Source organism: Pristiophorus japonicus, chromosome 8 (genome assembly GCF_044704955.1).
Source record: "Pristiophorus japonicus isolate sPriJap1 chromosome 8, sPriJap1.hap1, whole genome shotgun sequence".
Classification (NCBI taxonomy): Eukaryota; Metazoa; Chordata; class Chondrichthyes; family Pristiophoridae; genus Pristiophorus; species Pristiophorus japonicus.
Window position 1 is genome coordinate 86436629 of NC_091984.1, and position 20154 is coordinate 86456782.

Here is a 20154-nt window from a genome sequence, read left to right on the forward strand (position 1 = left end):
AGAGCAATTAAGCCCTTGAGAGTAAAACATTAAAGGTAACAGTTTAATATAACTCATCCAAGATCCTTGCATGACAAAGTATGTAGAAAATCTGAAAAGTGATAGCGAAGTTAGAAAAAAAAAGTGGATACATGGGAAAAAATGCAATAAACTTAGCTTTTTGATCTGCCTTGGTGTAATAATTCATGTTTCAAAATTCAAATTTCACTATTTTCTTACCCACCTGGATCCTTTTATATATGCACATGATATTTTAAAAGTCTTTTGAAATTACAAGTTCTACTTTCCTCAAATAATGACAGATAACACATTCTGAGGCATTCAAATGTACTATAGGTAGAGCATCCGAAATCCGGAAACCTCGGCCGTTCCGGATTTCAGGTATTTCTAGATTTTGAAACGTCTTTCCGACGTCCCGAATCCGGTAATGCCCGAGCCAAGGTTCAGGTATTTCGGAATGTCTTTCCAACGTCCCGAATCCAGAAATGCCCGGGCCGAGGTTCGGGTATTTCCGGATTTCAGGACATCTTTCTGTAGTCCTTCGGAATGTCTTTCTGTAGTCCTTTGCTGCTCTCCCTCTCATGTTTTTGTTAATCCAGAGTCTCCTGTATCTGTTTGAAGCTAGTCCGATCTACTGTATTGTTTTGCCTTGTTGAAACTGACTGGACAGTCTATTACTTTTCGGCAATAACCATCTACAGTAGATTTTAGGATATTTGCAAAACAAAATTCACAAAGAAAGATTGGAATTGCACCTTGAACCTTCAATTCCTAATTTCCCCAAATCGATAGGTTTCATTTGGACCTGGTGTGTTGGTACCTGTAGAAAACGAAAGACTTTCCGGAACGTCTTTCGTCCCAGATCTGCAACACTTCAGCAAAACCCGAGGAGAGAGGGAGAAAAAGCGAGAGAAAGAGCGAGAAAGAGAGAGGACTTTTTTGTGAAAGAGCAGTATACAGATATTGTATTTTTTTCTCTATTGTTTGATTTATTTTTGTTCAGAAAAATTGTGGTACAGCCTACACTAAAATATTTTCATCAGATATTAATAGCATCACGTGGGAACGGGTTGGATGAGGTCGGGTCGGCTCGCTTCTGGGTCATTACGATCCAATCGCAGCTCCCTATTTGCGCGGTTTTGATTTGGAGGCAGGGGCCGGCTGGTTTTGGGAGCTGATGCCAGCTCATTGTGCTGCGCGTGTCCGGTTTTCGGACGGCTGTTTTGTTGTGCGATTTGGGAAGTGCCGTTTGCGGAGTTTCGCCGGCGGTTTTAGGCAGACCGCCGGCATGCAAGGCTGGGAGTGTCAGGGTTGCCATGCTTTGGAGTTTTGGCGCGTCCGTGTTCTGGACGAGGGAAGATGCCCGGGGGGCCTGTCTTGCGACCCAGGAGCAGCGGTGCCTGTGGGTGTGAAGACCTGCAAGAAAAGGTGGGTTGGACTTTTAGTTTTTTGATTTGAGTGTTTTGAGAATTTTTGTTTTTTGGAATTTCCCTGGGTCCGGCTTGTGGCAGTAATCGGTTTGGCAGGGTGTCCGGATTTCGAAGCATTGTCCAGATTCCGGACGGCCGCGCCACAGATCGGGACGGTGTCCGGATGCTCAACCAGTATAGAAAAAATAATGCAGTTAGCCTGATTAGGCAGCTGGGAACAGAACAGCAAAGATGGCATTCTTGGGCACCAAAAAATCAGGCGTAACTCTTCAAGTACGCCAAAAAATGCTTTGGGGAAAATTGAGCCCATTATTTCACAATATTAAATGCAACCTATGTTAAAGTCCACCAATGGCACTACTTATGTTAACGACATTGCTGTGCTCATTCTATGCAAGTGCTAAGATAAAATCAAGGACCAGAATATATCCTTTTCAGTATTCAAGAGTAAAACATCCAATACAATGGTATTTGAAAAATGTGCCCAATCACTATCCAATAACTCCTGCAGGAAAGTGCATGCATGAACATCAATTAAGGGCAGTGTTGGGTTCAGCCAACATGGTGAAATGGATTACCAATACTCCTGCTCTAGGCTCACTTGGGCAAGATCCTGGAGGGCACCTGGCATCCATGGATCTGTCTCAAACTGAGTCACTGCTTTCCAGAGAGGAGAGGGCAAAAAGGAACAAAATGGGAACTGTAGGAAATGTATTATGCTGCTCAGAAGTCTCATGAGTAGCTAAGGCTCCCTGCTGTAAGGTTCTGACTCAGTGTATTGGTAAACCAGGCGATCACAATAAACCATGACAATTAAAAAATCTTTTAATAATGTGAGAATAGATACCACAGATCTATCAGGAGTCACAAAATCAGCGACTATAGTAGATTATGTATCTAGGGCTGACTATAGTATATAGTAGATTTTATATCTAGGTATCCAGATGAGATAGTTCCAGCGTCAATCGACACAAGGCATCGTGGCCAGTGCACTGTTAGAAATGTTTAGGTACCCAAAAAAGGTTTGGTGAATTTTAATGCTAGTTTTATGCCACAAACCGTTACATACTTGTGGTAACAATATTAGATAAAACTGTTTTGATTTATTTACCATCAGCTTTCAAACAAGCGGGTTGAGAAGTTGAATGGCGTGTAGAATGGATGCAGGATATGGCAAATAGGATTGAGATAAAAACTGTCTTATTTATTTATATATAAGATGGGGACACAAGAATCAACAGGATTCTCACTACTTGAATTGCTATGCAGACACCAACTAAGGTGATCCATTAATGTCAAAAAGGTATTTTCAGGGAAAACCACTGACAGGGATAGGAATGCAGTGGAGAATGTGCTTAAGCTGAGCACACAGGAGAACTTGCAGAGAGCCACCAGAAGACCTGGTTCAACCACAATGCCAGACATTCTACCAGGTAGGCCAGAGAGGCCTAATTTTACTGCCAATGAGACAAAACAAACTTCATAAAACCCTGTAGTTGAGATAGCTTAATCAGCCAAGACTACCACAGGAACAGGCTGAAATTTTCCCTCACCTGAAGAGACAGCACTGTGTTTCATCTTGTCTACTCAGGAGTATGGCAACATCGTTGATCCATAACCTCAGGCTTTTGATAGGCAAGATTACACAGCAGTTCATCTAATCCCTACATAGAATCAGCAAGCTGCACAAATATTGATATGCTTCCAGTCACTGTTCTCTAGGAAGCTAGGAAAAGCTTATCCATGAGGTAAACAGAAACCTCTAGTCCATGCATCAATGTCATGCAACATCAGGAAACACATAGCCAGGGAACTGAGGAAGACATGAGTTTTGAGACTAATAAGGCTGTTCCAGGGCCCCCAGGCATCACTCGTGTACCAGTCCCTAAAAAAAGGCCATGTAGTTTTGTGTGGATCATTAGAAACAAAATGATCTGACATGAGTTGATGCATATCCTGTGGTTCAGAGGGATATCCTGGAGTAGCTAGGGTTTCTAAGAATATGACAAGTACCTACAAAAGGCCAAGCGCTAGAGACCAGTGGCACTTATTGTTTACTAAACCTGGTGGGTTGTATTAGTTTATGGTCACACCTTTTGGGATGAAAAATGCATCCTTGTTCCAGTGGCTTTTTAAAATTCATTCTCTGGATGCAGGCATCGCTGGCAATGCCAGCATTTATTGCGCATCCAGTTGCCTGATAAGATGATGATTATGCATGCCTTCTTGAACAGTTGCAGTCCGCGCAGTGGATGTGCTTTCACAATGCTTAGGTAGTGAGTTCAAGGATTTTGACCCCGTAATGTTGAAAAAAAACGGCAATGTACATCCAAGTCAGGATGACGTATGACTTGGAGGGGAACTTGAAGGTGATGGTGTTCTCAAATAGATACTTTACATTTATCAAATACATATCTCAGAAAATTTTGGATTGTATCAATCATCAGCAAACCCAAATAGGTGACAGCTCTGGCTCAGTTAGTAACACTCTAGCCTGAGTCAGAAGGTTACGGGTTCAAGTCTCACTTCAGTGCATTACTGAGGGACAATAAAATGCATATAAGCCATGGTGCCATTTTAAGAGGTTCTTCTGGTGTCCTAGCCAACATTTATCCCTCATCTAACATCACTAAAACAGATTATCTTACTGCTGTTTGTGGTACCTTGCCGTGTCCAAATTGGCTGCCATGTTTCCTACATTAAAACAGTGACTACACTTCAAAGCAAGTTCTTTAACGACACTGTATCAGCCAAAAGGCAAAATCACATCCTTATTTCCAACTGCTGTTTCCCTTCAACACTTTAAAGCAGTGATCGAAACAGAAACCAGGGCCGGAATTTTCCCCCAAGAATAAAACGGGTGGGTTTGGAGCGAGGAGGCAGTTCAATTATTAAAAATTCAATTCCCGACCTAATCCTGCCCACTTCCACTTTTAACGGAGACGGGACAGGCGACCAAACTGCTCCCAGGGGGTGGTACGTCAATTTAGATACTATAATGACGCCTCTTTTTTCAACACCATCTTTGAATGTTACACAATTTGTGAAAGCCAGCTGTTAAACTGAGGTGGGGACTGCTGGATCCAGGAGATAAGTGGCTTTATACCTACCTCCTGGTTCCAGGGTCCCTAGTTACACCCGCCCCCCGCAATCGGAGACACCAGCACGGGGCCTCCCCGTCCGGCTGATCGCCGGCCGACCCCCCCCCCCCCGCCCCCGACCATCCCCAGCCGATTCCCGATCCCCACAACACTGCCGAGCCCTGAGCCTCGACCCCCTCCCTGCGATCCCTGACCAAACCTGCCGATCCCCCGACCCAATCCCTGACCGAGCCAGCCAATCCCTGACCACCCCTCTCCGCCTCATGATCTCGCTCCTGAATCGATCCCTCGCTCCCTCTCCGCAACTGCAGGCCTATCCACCTGCAGTCAGCCAGCCTCTCAATCTGTTGCCAGCAGGCGAGAATCCAAGACCTCAAATGCATATCAGGCTTTGCCATTAGAAGTCGGCATGGCCTGTAGCAAACCCAGCTTCCCGCCTGCCTCAGAAGCCCCCCCCACCTCCAACCTGCCTACTTGGAGAAAATTCCTGCCCATCTCAACAAGGAAAGGGAAATAAATGGATGTGAGAACATGGAATTGATAATTTTATCAGATCATCACATATCAAGCTCACTGAACATTAAGCACAGCTTTCATAAACATCAACAGAGGAACCAACTCCAGAAAGAAGCATTTATGATGCCATTTTGGACAGTTTAAATACCTCAATTACACTATTGGTTTATAATCACTACCAGAAATTCATTATATTCCACATTCCCAATTCTAGTTAACACATTGACAATTTGAATCCTCATTGCTTTAATTTATAAGCTGTCCATTACCTTTATTTCTGTGATCAAGTAAATACAACTATTAAACAAAACAAGCTGCAAGATGAAGACTTTGTTCACATAGTTGATAAAATGATTATTTTAATGGGGAAGGAATTATACGAATTAAGCACTTTCCCACATAAATATTAGTTGGTTGGATTCTTTAATATTTACCGTACAAAAATTGCTTGATGTAAATTCAGAAGTAGGTTTCCGATGACAACACAATGACATTTAATAAAGAGAACTGAGCATGAAGATTACTTGCAACATTAAAATCATGGAAATTTTTTCCAGATCTCCCTAAAAGTGCTTCAACTTCTAATTTCGGCATAGCTCTCAGTGCACTAGACAGGAAAGCTTTACGCTTGCTTTCCAGTTAAAAATAGTTCTACGGCAAATATTTAAAATTGCCCTTATTAAAAAGGACCAAGAGTAACAACAAACAGTTATTTATTTCAGAAAATGATTTATGACAATTTTCTTCCCCATTAAAAACTATTATGGAACTATTTAACTGAATTTACTGCGCACAGTATAAAAGCAGTAAACATTTATTTGGATGAGAATAAGTGAATGACTTCAACCACCAGGAAGCAAGACAGGAGTAACAGATGATTTGAAACAATAGTTAAACTGATCAAGCAAAAAATAATTCTCCAGCAAACATTTAAATTGTAGCTGGACTTCAAAGTCTACCAATGGTCAAATTGTTCAACCCAACACAAATAAATAAGGTAAATAGAAAAAGTGGGTAAAATTACAGGGTTCTAAATTTTGAAACAAAAATATGTTTCACTAATAATCTGCGATACGAAAACGTGGCTAGATCTGGTAGCACAAGGCTGCATGTTACGTATGAGCATATCCTCACTTGTCTTATTATAAAAAAATAATGTATCCATTTTTCAAACGTTAAAAGCATAAGGAAGCTGGAAAAAGAGATCACCCCATCCAACATTCATATACAATTGGAGCATTTATGATCAGCCGTGATACATGATCAGCCATGATCATATTGAATGGTGGTGCAGGTTCGAAGGGCCGAATGGCCTACTCCTGCACCTATTTTCTATGTTTAGCAGAATAAACCATACCCAATTTTTTTTTTTAAATCAAAAATTATCACTTACCCTTTCAAGATCCTCAATTTCTGAGCTGAAATTGTTGTCACCTTCCATCATTTCCTCCTCCTCGAGTGTTCGTTCATCATCAAAATCATGCACCAGCATATCAGCAGACGGATCAAAATCATGGTCCTCCGAGCCTGCTGAACCCCCTGTAGAAGGCATTTTTTTGGGGTGGGGAAGAGCACATAATGTAATGTTTTTGACTTCTCAACATAGATACACACCTTTAATATTAGATTGTGTTTTCAAAATATGATTTAATATAAATGTTATGACTTTTGAATTCCAACATTAATTTGGTTCTACAAGCCATAACTACACAATTCTGCCAGCACAACTGATATAATTTGCAACAGATAATTCACCATCAGATTACATGTTAAAGGCAAAAAAAATCTGTTTTTGGTACTCTACATTTTTAGGTTTACATAGAATATCCCATTACTATTTACATTAATGTGCTTGAAGATCTGTGCAGATTACAGCTCTACTTATTTCCACAACACATCACAATGAAACTGGAAGCTTTACTATAAATACAGACCTTAAGGAAAGTTTACATTTACTGTACCTGGGCTCGAGCTTCCAACGGAAGGCTACAAATAAGAAAAAAAAAACTTTAAAAAAGATTCAAAATAACTGGACCAATGAAAACATTTCAAAAACAAATGCTAATTTTCCACCTCAAAATACATTTTATAAGAGTTACAAAAGACACGGTAAAACCTCCACGAAGGCAACACTAATGTTTTACTTGCACTTAGGAGATGCTTCCCCTCCCAAAATGATGTTTGGAAACGATGGTAAATATACAAAGGAAAAAGTTAAAACGTCTGACTTCGATGTCACGGTTGGGAATCGGGGGGGGGGGGCGCTAGAAAAGTTTGTTTTATATGAAGCTGGAGCTGGCAGACTTTCTCATCAGACCTGGAATCGTACCTTAAGAAAAACTACTGAAACTTCAAAGCAAATTTGATAAATGCGGCAAAAAAATTTTTACTGAAAATTGTTTCAGGAAAAAACAGCTTTTAATTTTTTTTAAAAAAGAGGCGAATTCTATGAGGAAAAAATTACCCTAAATAAGGCCTAGCGGATACGAACGGAACTTCAACATGGGGGGGCGGGGGGGGGAAGCGCGCCGCGAAGCCAGGCTCCGGCACAGCGCCCAATAATATTTCCACAACTTAATCATTTTAACCCAAAGGAAAAACCCTCAAAAAGTTTATTATTTGAATGTTTCCTCTTTAAAATTGTATATTTCCTCTTTAAAAACACACTTGATTTGAATTCAGACATTAATGACGGTAAAGTTTGAAAATAAATAATAAAAATAAGATTTTAAAATTAACTTTTTATTTTTGCTGAAGAGATAAGTCTGCTGACGGGTCCGCCTTACCTCCGCCATTTTCTAATTTCGGGTCGGAGAGTGAGGTCATTACTTGACCCGGATGTACTCCCCAGCCCGCGAGGTAACGAGTACGCTGATTGGATGCGAGAACAACTTGTCTCCTATACATGTTAAGTAATATTGTCCGTCCACAGTCTGCTTCTGTTAACTATTTGCAAATAATCTATTTTAGTCTGCTGGCCAAAACTATTTTAAAAATGCCTGCTATAAGTTACAATAAGTATGAGGTGGTTTCGTTTCAAGAGTGGCCAATCAAATCGAAGTTTCTTGCAAGGGTGGATGGCGAAAGTGGGCGGGGGGTTGTAACAATGGTAACGGTAGACGCCCCGCCCCTGACAACGGCACTGTTGCTTAGGAACGCACCAAGCGACTCGGAGTGAAAGCTACCGAGCAGGACACAGGTAGATCAAGCCGCTAAATCCGTCATCCTGTTGGAATCGCTGTAAAACAACAATGAAGAAAAACAACCCCTCAGTGGCGTGAGTTTTATTAATTTTGTGCCACATTTGATACAGGGTTACCAAGGAGTGAGCGAGGGGTGTTTCCGACCAGCGCTTTGCTTCCAACCGCCTTTCCTGAAGGTGGAGGACGGTCCCACGGACCTCAGTCTGCAGCCCTCTGGGATTCCGTGTATGTTCGTCCTCCTGGATCTACCTTTCAGCTCAGCGAGCTTTGTTCTTCGTTAGTGGCCCTAGGCCCAGATTTCTGGCAGGTCGGGGTGTGCTCGTGGTCCTAGGCTGCAATTTCTCTTTCTCAGTTATCTTAGGAGAACTACCACTGGGGCACTCAGTTGACTTTCGTAGCCTCAAAGCTGTTTGCTTTTGTGCTGTCCGCTATCCCAGAAGGTGCACGGGCCATTCAAAAAGCGGTGATTCATAATTAGACACGTGTAGCCCTTTAATATGGAGAGGAAATAATTATTTGCTTTGATGTTTAAGGGTGTAAATGTTTCAGAATATGTTTTAACATTCCCACATTAAAATATCACTTTTGTATCCTGTTACTTCAAGACCATCCCTTTTTATTTGCTTGACTAACTTTGTGCAGTGCCTCGTTTAGTTAAACCTCTTGTTATGGTGTAATGAAATCTCTCTTGTAAGTGACCCGAATAAAAACAGAAAATGCTGGAAATCTCAGCGGGTCAGGCAGCATCTGTGGAGAGGAAGCAGCGTTAACGTTTCGGGTCGATGACCTTTCGTCAGAACTGGAGAGTGTTCGGAGAGAACAGATTCTTAACAAGCACTAATAGGAGGAGGGGAAGAAAGCACAAAAGGCCAGTCCCATTTGAATTTGGGCCATCATCCCCTTTGTCTCTAATCTCTCTTGTCTTCCAGCCTATCACAGACCTTCCCATATGTTCTTTCTTCTGAATTCCCTATTTGATTTCTTGGTGACTATCTTATATTGGTGGCCTCAAGTTATGCTCTTCCCCGCAAGTGGAAACACTCTCTATGTACTTTGGTTCGGTATTCACTGAGGAGGACACAAACAACCTTCCGGATATAAAAGGGGTCGGAGGGTCTAGTAAGGAGGAGGAACTGAGGGAAATCCTTATTAGTCGGGAAATTGTGTTGGGGAAATTGATGGGATTGAAGGCCGATAAATCCCCAGGGCCTGATGGACTGCATCCCAGAGTACTTAAGGAGGTGGCCTTGGAAATAGTGGATGCATTGACAGTCATTTTCCAACATTCCATTGACTCTGGATCAGTTCCTATCGAGTGGAGGGTAGCCAATGTAACCCCACTTTTTAAAAAAGGAGGGAGAGAGAAAACAGGGAATTATAGACCGGTCAGCCTGACATCGGCAGTGGGTAAAATGATGGAATCAGTTATTAAGGATGTCATAGCTGTGCATTTGGAAAGAGGTGACATGATAGGTCCAAGTCAGCATGGATTTGTGAAAGGGAAATTATGCTTGACAAATCTTCTGGAATTTTTTGAGGATGTTTCCAGTAGAGTGGACAAGGGAGAACCAGTTGATGTGGTATATTTGGACTTTCAGAAGGCTTTCGACAAGGTCCCACACAAGAGATTAATGTGCAAAGTTAAAGCACATGGGATTGGGGGTAGTGTGCTGACATGGATTGAGAACTGGTTGTCAGACAGGAAGCAAAGAGTAGGAGTAAATGGGGACTTTTCAGAATGGCAGGCAGTGACTAGTGGGGTACCGCAAGGTTCTGTGCTGGGGCCCCAGCTGTTTACACTGTACATTAATGATTTAGACGAGGGGATTAAATGTAGTATCTCCAAATTTGCGGATGACACTAAGTTGGGTGGCAGTGTGAGCTGCGAGGAGGATGCTATGAGGCTGCAGAGCGACTTGGATAGGTTAGGTGAGTGGGCAAATGCATGGCAGATGAAGTATAATGTGGATAAATGTGAGGTTATCCACTTTGGTGGTAAAAACAGAGAGACAGACTATTATCTGAATGGTGACAGATTAGGAAAAGGGGAGGTGCAAAGAGACCTGGGTGTCATGGTACATCAGTCATTGAAGGTTGGCATGCTGATACAGCAGGCGGTTAAGAAAGCAAATGGCATGTTGGCCTTCATAGCGAGGGGATTTGAGTACAGGGGCAGGGAGGTGTTGCTACAATTGTACAGGGCCTTGGTGAGGCCACACCTGGAGTATTGTGTACAGTTTTGGTCTCCTAACCTGAGGAAGGACATTCTTGATATTGAGGGAGTGCAGCGAAGGTTCACCAGACTGATTCCCGGGATGGCGGGACTGACCTATCAAGAAAGACTGGATCAACTGGGCTTGTATTCACTGGAGTTCAGAAGAATGAGAGGGGACCTCATAGAAACGTTTAAAATTCTGACGGGGTTAGACAGGTTAGATGCAGGAAGAATGTTCCCAATGTTGGGGAAGTCCAGAACCAGGGGACCCAGTCTAAGGATAAGGGGGAAGCCATTTAGGACCGAGATGAGGAGGAATTTCTTCACCCAGAGAGTGGTGAACCTGTGGAATTCTCTACCACAGAAAGTTGTTGAGGCCAATTCACTAAGTATATTCAAAAAGGAGTTAGATGAAGTCCTTACTACTAGGGGAATCAAGGGGTATGGTGAGAAAGCAGGAATGGGGTACTGAAGTTGCATGTTCAGCCATGAACTCATTGAATGGCGGTGCAGGCTAGAAGGGCCGAATGGCCTACTCCTGCACCTAGTTTCTATGTTTCTATGTACCTACTCTATCAAAACCGTTCATAATTTCTGACCTCAATTAGGTCACCCCTCAGCCTTCTTTTTTCAAACTAAAAGAGACCCAGCCTGCTCATCTTCACATTTCTGGTATCATCTTGTAAACCTTCTCTGCATCCTCTCCAGTGCCTCTATAACCTTTTTGTAATACGGCGACCAGAATTGTACGCAGTATTCCAAGTATGATCTGCCATGGTTCAATACAAGTTCAGCAAAACTTCACTACTTTTCAATTCTATACAGAGGGTGGATGGAGCATGGAATGCTTTGACACAGAGAGTAGTTGTATTGTATCCTTTAGAGCAGAGATTCAATTTTTTTTTGCTGAAATCCCTTTTGGAGATTCATGTGTCATGCTGCCCTCTTTTTAAGAAACAATGGACAGAACTTTGGAATTCAGCAAGTGCGTAAAATAGGCTGTAGCGGATACAACTCCACCAAAGATGAAAGTTCCACCCATTATTTTTGCGAAGAACAAGATGATTTTATTTTCTCTGCTCACACAACAAAAACAACTTGCATTAATAAAGCACCTTTCACGTAGTAAATTGTTCCAAGATGCTTTATACAGTAATAATGGTACCAGTGTACATGGGTGTAAAATTGGCATAAATTTTAAAAAATTGGACCCTCTTATCACCCCATTCCTGCTGAAAAACAGGCCATTAGGCAGACTGAAACCACCCCCAGTAAGTTATTACATGAGTTGGGTGACCAGAGTGGTATCTACCCGAAGCTGATAGCAAGCCTCTAACTTCATCCTTCACTAATACTATGTTCTCTAGCCCAATGCACTGCCAGCTGGCATCTTTAAATATTTTGAAGGACACAAAATGTACTTCGCCGCTTTCATGATTGCAACTGCTTTCTGCAGTTGTGCAATGTTTTGGCCAGCAAGCAGAGTTGAGAAGCGTCAGTAGCACATATAGTGGGACTCAAGTGGCTGTCATGCAACCCATCATGATCACATGCACATGGATCATGCAGCAAGATTCAGATGGAAGAATTTTTGGGGCGTAGCCCTTTAAGGATGCAAGTGTGGGAAAATAACAGGTGTCACAAAATGTTTCCTGCTACAGACTGGGCAAGTATTGTAAGAAGTGGACTATAAGAAAATGTGAGGTAGAGAAAACATTTTGTGGCAAATATACTTTGCCCAACTCTTAGTATGAAGTTAAGATGGGTACTTGTACCTTACTTGATCTGGTAAGATCTCTGAACCTTTCCCTCACTTGCTGCCATGTCCGTTGGGTGGTTAAGACAACATTGACATACATGCACGCTGCGATCGGTGTTATTGGCTACCCTCCTCTGTCACACTTCCTTCAGCAGAATAAACAAACCATGGTGCTCTGCAAAGTCTCTGCTCCATTTTTCTGATAGCACTGAAATTTCTTCCTCCAGAAATATTCTCCCCATTCAACTGCTGCTCTAGGCCTTTAAAATTTTGCAGCCGCCTTGGATATTCTGCTCCCCCAAAGAGCGAGCTCCAAATGACAGGCATTATTCATGTCAGGAGCTCATTATAAATATGTAAATAGGCCTTGTGTATGCAATAACTGTTAAACTGAGTACTGTTTAACTCCAAGAGATATAACCTTGGCTCTGCTTTATTAAGGCCCAGAATGACTAATATACAAAATGGCTGGCCTTTTATACTTGGGCTGCCCCTCTGAGATATTAACAGTCTTTTAGAAATTGAGATGGTCCAGTGTTTTACGCTCCCGGGCTGACCTTCTCAGTTCAACTCCAGCATTGGGTTGAGTGTTTCGAGTCTGTTGTGACTGGTGGCTGGGAGGCTGACCTGGTGGGAGTGGCAATGGCCATGTCACGGATTGAAAGTCCATTTTCATTGATCATGTCAGTGATTGAAAGTCCTGATTCACTGATGACCACTGAGTCCTCTGCTGACTGGGGGTAGGTTGGTTGGTCGTCGATTGTCTCTTCCTCCGACTGTTCCGGTTCGTCTGTGTGCCGCAGCTTTGTCTGATCCATATGTTTCCTGCAGGTTTGCCCATTTTTGAGCTTGACAATAAATATTCTGTTGCCCTCCTTGGCCATGACAGTACCAGCGATCCACTTGGAACCCTGACCATGATTCAGAACATATACAGGATCATTTACAGAAATATCGCGTGACACAGCTGCGCGATCGTGATACCCTTGTTGACTTTGTCTTCTATATTCAACATGATTATTCAAGTCAGGGTGTTCAAGAGATAGCTTGGTCTTAAGACCTCTCTTCATCATTAGTTCAGCAGGCGAGACCCCGGTAAGCGAATGTGGTCTTGTCCTGTAACTAAGCAGTATGCATGACATGCAGGTCTGCAGTGACCCTTGGGTTACTCGCTTCATACTCTGCGTTATGATTTGGACAGCACATTCTGCTTGCCTACTGGATGCAGGTTTGAACGGTGCTGACCTTACATGTTTGATACCATTGAGTTTCATGAACTTTTGGAACTCCTGACTGGTGAAACACGATCCGTTGTCGCCAACAACGATGTCAGGCAGACCATGTGTCGCGAACATGACACAGAGGTTCTCAATGGTAGCTGTGGATGTGCTGGATGACATGATTATACACACTATCCACTTTGAATATGCATCCACAACAACTAAAAGCATCTTCCCCAGGAAGGAACCTGCAAAGTCTATGTGGATCCTGGACCATGGTTTCGACGGCCACGACCACAGACTCAGCGGCGATTCCGCTGGTACTTTGCTGAGCTGTATGCAAGTGTTGCACTGATGCACATATGATTCCAACTCGGAGTCAATTCCCGGCCACCATACATGAGACCTGGCAATGACTTTCATCATTATTATGCCGGGATGTGGGCTATGTAGCTCGCTCCCTTTCTTGGGCATAACAACATGATTGCCCCACAGTATACAATCCGACTGAATAGACAGTTCGTCTTTGCGACGAATGTAAGGTTTGGTCTCCTCGCACATTTGCTTGGGTATAGCAGACCAATCACCTTTGAGGATGCAACTCTTCACCACCAATTAAAATCGGGTCCTGGCTGGTCCAGGGCTTAACTTGTTGAGCCGTGACGGGGGTTCCTTCACTCTCAAAAGCATCCATGACTAACAATAGGTCCGCCGGTTGTGGCGTTTCCACCTCAAGTGTGGGCAATGGCAGACGGCTCAAAGCATCGGCACAATTCTATGACGAATGACATAATCATAAGCGGATAATGTCAGCACCCACCTGTGGATGCGGGATGAAGTTTTCAGAGAACAGTAAAATGAGCGGCTTGTGATATGTCTCCAGTTCAAATCAAAGACCAAACAGGTACTGATGCATCTTTTTAACCCCATACACACAGGCTAGTGCTTCTTTCTCTACCATGCTGTAGGCTCTTTCCGCTTTAGACAAACTTTTTGCAGCATACGCGACTGATTGAAGTTTAGCTTGTTGGAGTACGCAACCAATTCCATATGACGAAGCATCACAGGCCAATACTAAACGTTTACATGGGTCATAATGTACCAGCAGCTTGTTAGAGCAAAGCAGATTAGAGGTTTTCTCAAAAGCTCTGTCTTGAGACGCACTCCACACCCAGTTGTCGCTTTTTCTTAGCAGCATGTGCAGTGGTTTTAATAAAGTGCTCAATTTAGGTGGTGTAAAGTCCTATCCCCTCAGTACAGATTCACACGAGGCATGTAGTGAAGTCAAGGTCACTCTGGACCTGCACCTTTATTTCACAGCTCTGGAATGCTGCACTTGCCTGAGACCTGTCCTTATATACCTGTCTCTTGCAAGTGCACCCCTGGTGGTAAGGTATGCTGGTGGTTACAGGTCATATCTTATTACAGTCATGTATAGCATGTTAGGATACAGTTACATATAATAATGTAAGATACATGACATCACCCTCCCCCAAGGTCTTATAGGTTCAGTCTCTCAGGTGGTCTACGCTCTCGCGTGGAGTGTCTGAGTTGTGGTTCAGTTGTTTGTGTTGGTGTCTGTTTTTCTTTGGGTGTGGTTGCTGGTATCTCGCCTGGGCTGTCTGTTTCGATTGGTGCGATTGTTGTTGACTCGCCTGGGCTGTCTGTTGGGATTGCCCTTCCCTCTGTCTGTCCACCAGGTGTGGTGTGAGTTCCACATTGTAGTCTGCCTCTGGTTCCGCAGTGTTGTTGGTAAATCTGCTTTTGACTTGGTCGACATGCCTCCGGCAGGTTTTACCATTGTCCATTTGTACTACCAATAGCCTGTTTCTTTCCTTGCCCGTTTCTGTCCCTGCAAGCCATTTGGGAACCCTGCCATAGTTTAGTACAACACTTTGTCCCCTATCTCATTCCATCTCCCCCTCGAATTTCTGTCATGATACTCTGTCAGCTTATGGCGCTTTGCCTCAACGATTTCGTGTATGTCTGGGAGGATTAATGAGAGCCTTGTTTTTAAAGTCCTTTTCATCAACAGTTTCGCGGGGAGGATCCCAGTCAATGAGTGCGGACGAGATCTGTATGCCAGCAGCAGTCCCTACAGTGTGGGACCTTGGATTTTAAGCATGCCTTGTTTAATAATTTGCACTGCTCTCTCCACCTGGCCGTTGGAGGCCGGCTTGAATGGTGCCGTCTTGACGTGATTTATGCCGTGGTCAATTATAAAGTCTTGGAATTCTGCGCTGGTGAAGCACGGACCATTGTCACTGACCAATATGTCAGGGATTCCGTGCGTTGCAAACATGGTTGCGAGGCTCTCCACAGTGGTGGAGGTTGTGCTCGAGTTTAAAATGGTGCGTTCGATCCACTTTGAAAATGCATTTACAACTACGAGGAACATTTTGCCCATGAATGGGCCCTCATAGTCTACGTGCACCCGCGACCACGGTTTGGTAGGCCAGGGCCAGGGGCTCAGTAGAGCCTCCCTGGGGGCATTGCTGAGTTGGGCACAAATGGTGCACCTTCGGACGCAGAGCTCCAAGTCCGCGTCAATACCAGGCCACCAGACATGGCATCTGGCTATGGCCTTCATGAGAACGATCCCCGGGTGCTCGCTGTGGAGCTCCCGGACAAATGCCTCTCTGCCTCGCAGAGGCATGACTACTCGGCTGCCCCACATCAGGCAGTCTGCTTGCAGTAATAGCTCATGCATGCGCCTGTGAAAGGGTTTTAATTCCTCGGGGCAGGCATCGCGAGCCTCTGCCCAGTCACCGGTTAGGACACATCTTTTTACCAAGGAAAACGTGGGGTCGCTGGCCGTCCGGGCTCTGATTTGGCGAGCCGTCATGGGCGAACCTGTGGACTCAAAGGCATTGATTGCCATGACTATCTCACAGTCCTCTTCGTCAGACTCTTCCGTGGTAGCCAGGGTAGCCTGCTGAGCGCGTCGGCACAGTTGTCTGTGCCTGGTCTGTGCCTTATGGTATAGTCGTAGGATGCCAGCATGAGTGCCCACCGTTGAATTTGCGCCGAGGCGTTGGCGTTTATTGCCTTGCTCTCGGATGGAGGGACGTGAGTGGCTTGTGGTCGGTTTCTAAAGCGAACTTGGCCCCGAGAAGGTATTGGTGCATAATTTTGATACCGTACACACACGCGAGCGCCTCCTTCTCTACCATTCCGTACCCGCGCTCCACCCGAGAAAGTGACCCGGAGGCATAAGCTATGGGTTGTAATTTGCCCGCACTATTGACCTGTTGCAAAACGCACCCGACCCCATATGCTGACGCATCGCATGTGAGAACGAGCTTTTTACCTGGGTCAAAGAAAGTCAAAACACTGTTGGAACACAGAAGGTTGCGTGCCTTATTGTTGCGTGCCTTATTGTTGCGTCCCCCCAAAACCAATCGCACCCCTTCCTGAGTAGCACGTGGAGAGGCTCCAGCAGCGTGCTTAAGTTCTGCATAAAGTTCCCAAAGTAATTGAGTAGCCCAAGAAAGGCGTGCAGTTATGAGTCATTCCGGGGCTTGGGTGCTAGGCGAATTGCTTCTGTTTTGGACTCTGTTGGGTGGATTCCATCAGCGGCAATCCTTCTGCCCAAAAATTCAACCTCGGGTGCGAGAAACAGGCACTTGGATTTCTTGACTCGTAGGCCTACCCGATCCAACCGCTTTAGTACTTCCTCCAAATTACGGAGATGGAAGTCGGTGTCCCTGCCCATGATAAGTATGTCATCTTGAAATACAACCGTCCCCGGGATGGACTTGAGCAGACTCTCCATGTTGCGCTGGAATATGGCAGCTGCCGACCTGATGTCGAATGGGCATCGATTGTACATGAAAAGGCCTCGATGTGTGTTGATGGTGGTGAGTAGCTTGGATTCCTCGGTCAATTCTTGCGTCATATACGCAGATGTGAGGTCTAATTTTGAGAAAAGTTTACCTCCAGCTAATGTGGCAAATAAGTCCTCCGCTCTGGGCAGCGGGTACTGGTCCTGTAGGGAGACTCTGTTTATGGTAGATTTGTAGTCCCCACAGATTCGTACGGATCCATCAGGCTTCATGGCTGGGACGATGGGACTTGCCCAGTCGCTAAATTCCACAGGTGATGTAATGCCTTCCCGTAGAAGCCTGTCTAGTTTGTGTTCAATCTTTTCCCTCATCACATAGGGTACAGCTCTGGCCTTGTGATGGACCGGTCTAGCATCCTGTGTGATGTAGATTTTGACTTTGGCCCCTTTGAAAGTGCCCACACCCGGCTGAAAGAGATGTTCAAATCGCTTTATAACTGTTGAGCAGGAGGTCCGTTCTTCTAATGACATGGCATGGACATCAACCCATTTCCAGTTTAGTTTTGCCAGCCAGCTTCTCCCCAGCAGTGCTGGGGGGTCTCCGGGGACAATCCACAGGGGAAGTCGGTTCACTGTCCCTTGTGTGTGACAGAGAGCATGGCGCTGCTGAGGACTGGTACGATTTCTTTGGTATAGGTCCTTAGTTTGCTGTCGACCCTTGTGAGTTTTGGTCTGTCTCTTTTATGCGGCCACAGTTCAAATTGTTGAGCGCCGATGAGAGATTGACTCGCTCCCGTATCCAGCTCCATGTTGACAGATATCCCGTTGAGTAGGACCCTCATCATTATAGGAGGCATCCTGTTGTAGGAGCAGCGGCCATTGATCGTGTTGACCCGCTGTACATCGGTGTCCCGGGTATTGTCCCCACCATCTTCTGGTCCGCTTTCCGACCCATCCGATTCGTATACCAGCCGAGCTGGCGTTTTTTTGCACATGCGGGCCAAATTCCCTGTATATTCACAATTTCTGCAAACAGCCTGCTGAAATCGACATCCCCTTGACGAGTGCGCACCCCCACACCTCCAGCACAGACCTGTTCCATTGTTCAAAGTGTTCCCAAAGAATGAGCTGCGTCTGGCTGATCTCTCTTGAGCTTCTCTCAGTTTGTAGTTGATTGCTCGCATTGTGGGTTGATGAGGTGTGAACGGCCGTTCCTGTGGCCCTTGATGGCTTCTGCCTGCTGTCGAGAGCCTGTTCTCCTGGTTTTGTCTTTGTGTAGGGGTAGCAGCTTGTTTAGTGCTGTGAACTTCTTGTTCCGATATTTCGTTAGTTGTCGTACCTGCATTGTAAATCAACCTCGTTTCTTCTTCCCCTACCAAGAATGTCTGTGCAACCAGTGCTGCTGCCTCTAAGGTCAAGTTCTTGGTCTCTATGAGCTTTCGGAATATGCCTGCGTGGCCTATTCCTTCAGTGAAAAAGTCTCTCAGCATTTCTCTCTTCAGTTCATCGGAGAACTCACATAAACTAGCCAACCTCCGAAGTTCTGCCACGAGTTCGGGTATGCTCTGGCCCACACAGCGTCTGTAGTTGTAGAACCTGTGTCTGACCATGTGTAGGCTGCTCGCTGGCTTCAGGTGGTCTCTTACCAGTGTGCTCAATTCTTCAAACGACTTGCTTGCTGGTTTCTCGGGTGCCAACAGATCCTTCATTAAAGCGTATGTTTTCGAGCCACAGCTGGTCAAGAGATGGGCTCTTCTCTTGTCTGCCTTATTGTTGCCTAACCAGTCTTTGGTTATAAAACTTTGTTGGGGCCTTTCTATAAAGTCCTCCCAATTGTCTCCCGCATCTGATCCGTTGTTCGCCATTCTGTGGATTCTGTAATCCCGTAACCCGTCGCCACTGTAAAGTCCTGTCCCCTCAGTACAGATTTACACGAGGCATGTGGTGAAGTCAAGGTCACTCTGGACCTGCACCTTTATTTCACAGCTCTGGAATGCTGCACTTGTCTGAGACCTGTCCTTATAGACCTGTCTCTTGCAAGTGCACCCCTGGTGGTAAGGTATGCTGGTGGTTACAGGTCATATCTTATTACAGTCATGTATAGCATGTTAGGATACAGTTATATATAATAATGTAAGATACATGACAGGTGGGAAGTTACCGAAGTAGTTGAGTCGACCCAATAGACCTCGTTAAGTAGAACGAGCGCAGCTCCGTCACATTCTGCGGCTTGGGTGCATTCTTGATGGCCTTGGTTTTCGCGTCCGTGGGGCTGATGCCATCAGCAGCAATTTTCCTCCCCAGGAATTCGACCTCTGGTGCCATGAAGATGCACTTCGAGCGTTTCAGTCTGAGTCCCATTTTGTCTCGACGATGTAGAACCTCTTCCAGGTTGTTCAGATGTTCCTCGGAATCACAACCTGTGATCAGGATGTCATCTTGGAACATGACGGTTCTGGGAACTGACTTCAGTCGACTCTCCATGTTCCTCTGAAATATTGCTGCAGCCGAGCGAATTCTAAAAGGGCACCTGTGATAAATAAACAGTCCTTTATGTGTGTTAATGCATGTAAGTCTCTTCGACGTCTTGACCAGCTCCTGTGTCGTGTAGGCCGACGTCCAGCGTTGCAAACAAGTCATCAGCCTTCGATAACGGGTACTGATCCTGTTTCGAAACCCTGTTGATCGTAGCCTTGTTGTCTCCACAGATTCTGACTGTGCCATCACTTTTCAGCACAGGAACAATGGGACTGGCCCATTTATTAAATTCAACCGGTGATATGATCCCTTCACGCTGGAGTCTGTCCAGTTCGATTTCGACCTTCTCCCTCACCATATACGGAACTGCCCGAGCTTTATGATGGACGGGTCTTGCATCCGAGTCTAAGTGGATCTGCTCCTTGGCTCCGGTGAAGTTGCTGATGCT

At 44.8% G+C, this 20154-nt stretch overlaps 2 protein-coding genes across 11 annotated transcripts in view; one reads left to right on the forward strand and one right to left on the reverse strand.

Moving 5' to 3' along the window:
- LOC139268611 (mesoderm induction early response protein 1-like) overlaps positions 1–7855 on the reverse strand; it is a 61792-nt gene extending 53937 nt beyond the window's left edge. For 7 of the 8 annotated variants that reach the window (XM_070887008.1, XM_070887010.1, XM_070887009.1 and 4 more), the window contains exons 1-3: positions 7834–7855; positions 7009–7033; positions 6441–6586 (exon numbers count right to left, since the gene is read on the reverse strand). In XM_070887008.1, coding sequence (XP_070743109.1) covers positions 6441–6586; positions 7009–7033; positions 7834–7842 — 180 coding nt within the window. In that variant the 5' untranslated portion in view covers positions 7843–7855. Of the gene's footprint in view, positions 1–6440; positions 6587–6981; positions 7034–7833 lie in introns of all 8 variants that reach the window. The other variant, XM_070887011.1, reaches the window with a different exon arrangement.
- Positions 7856–8133: 278 nt separating this feature from the next.
- dnai4 (dynein axonemal intermediate chain 4) overlaps positions 8134–20154 on the forward strand; it is a 172634-nt gene continuing 160613 nt past the window's right edge. For 2 of the 3 annotated variants that reach the window (XM_070886135.1, XM_070886137.1), the window contains exon 1: positions 8134–8324. In XM_070886135.1, the coding sequence (XP_070742236.1) occupies positions 8299–8324 (26 nt within the window). In that variant the 5' untranslated portion in view covers positions 8134–8298. The remainder of the gene's footprint in view (positions 8325–20154) is intronic. The other variant, XM_070886136.1, reaches the window with a different exon arrangement.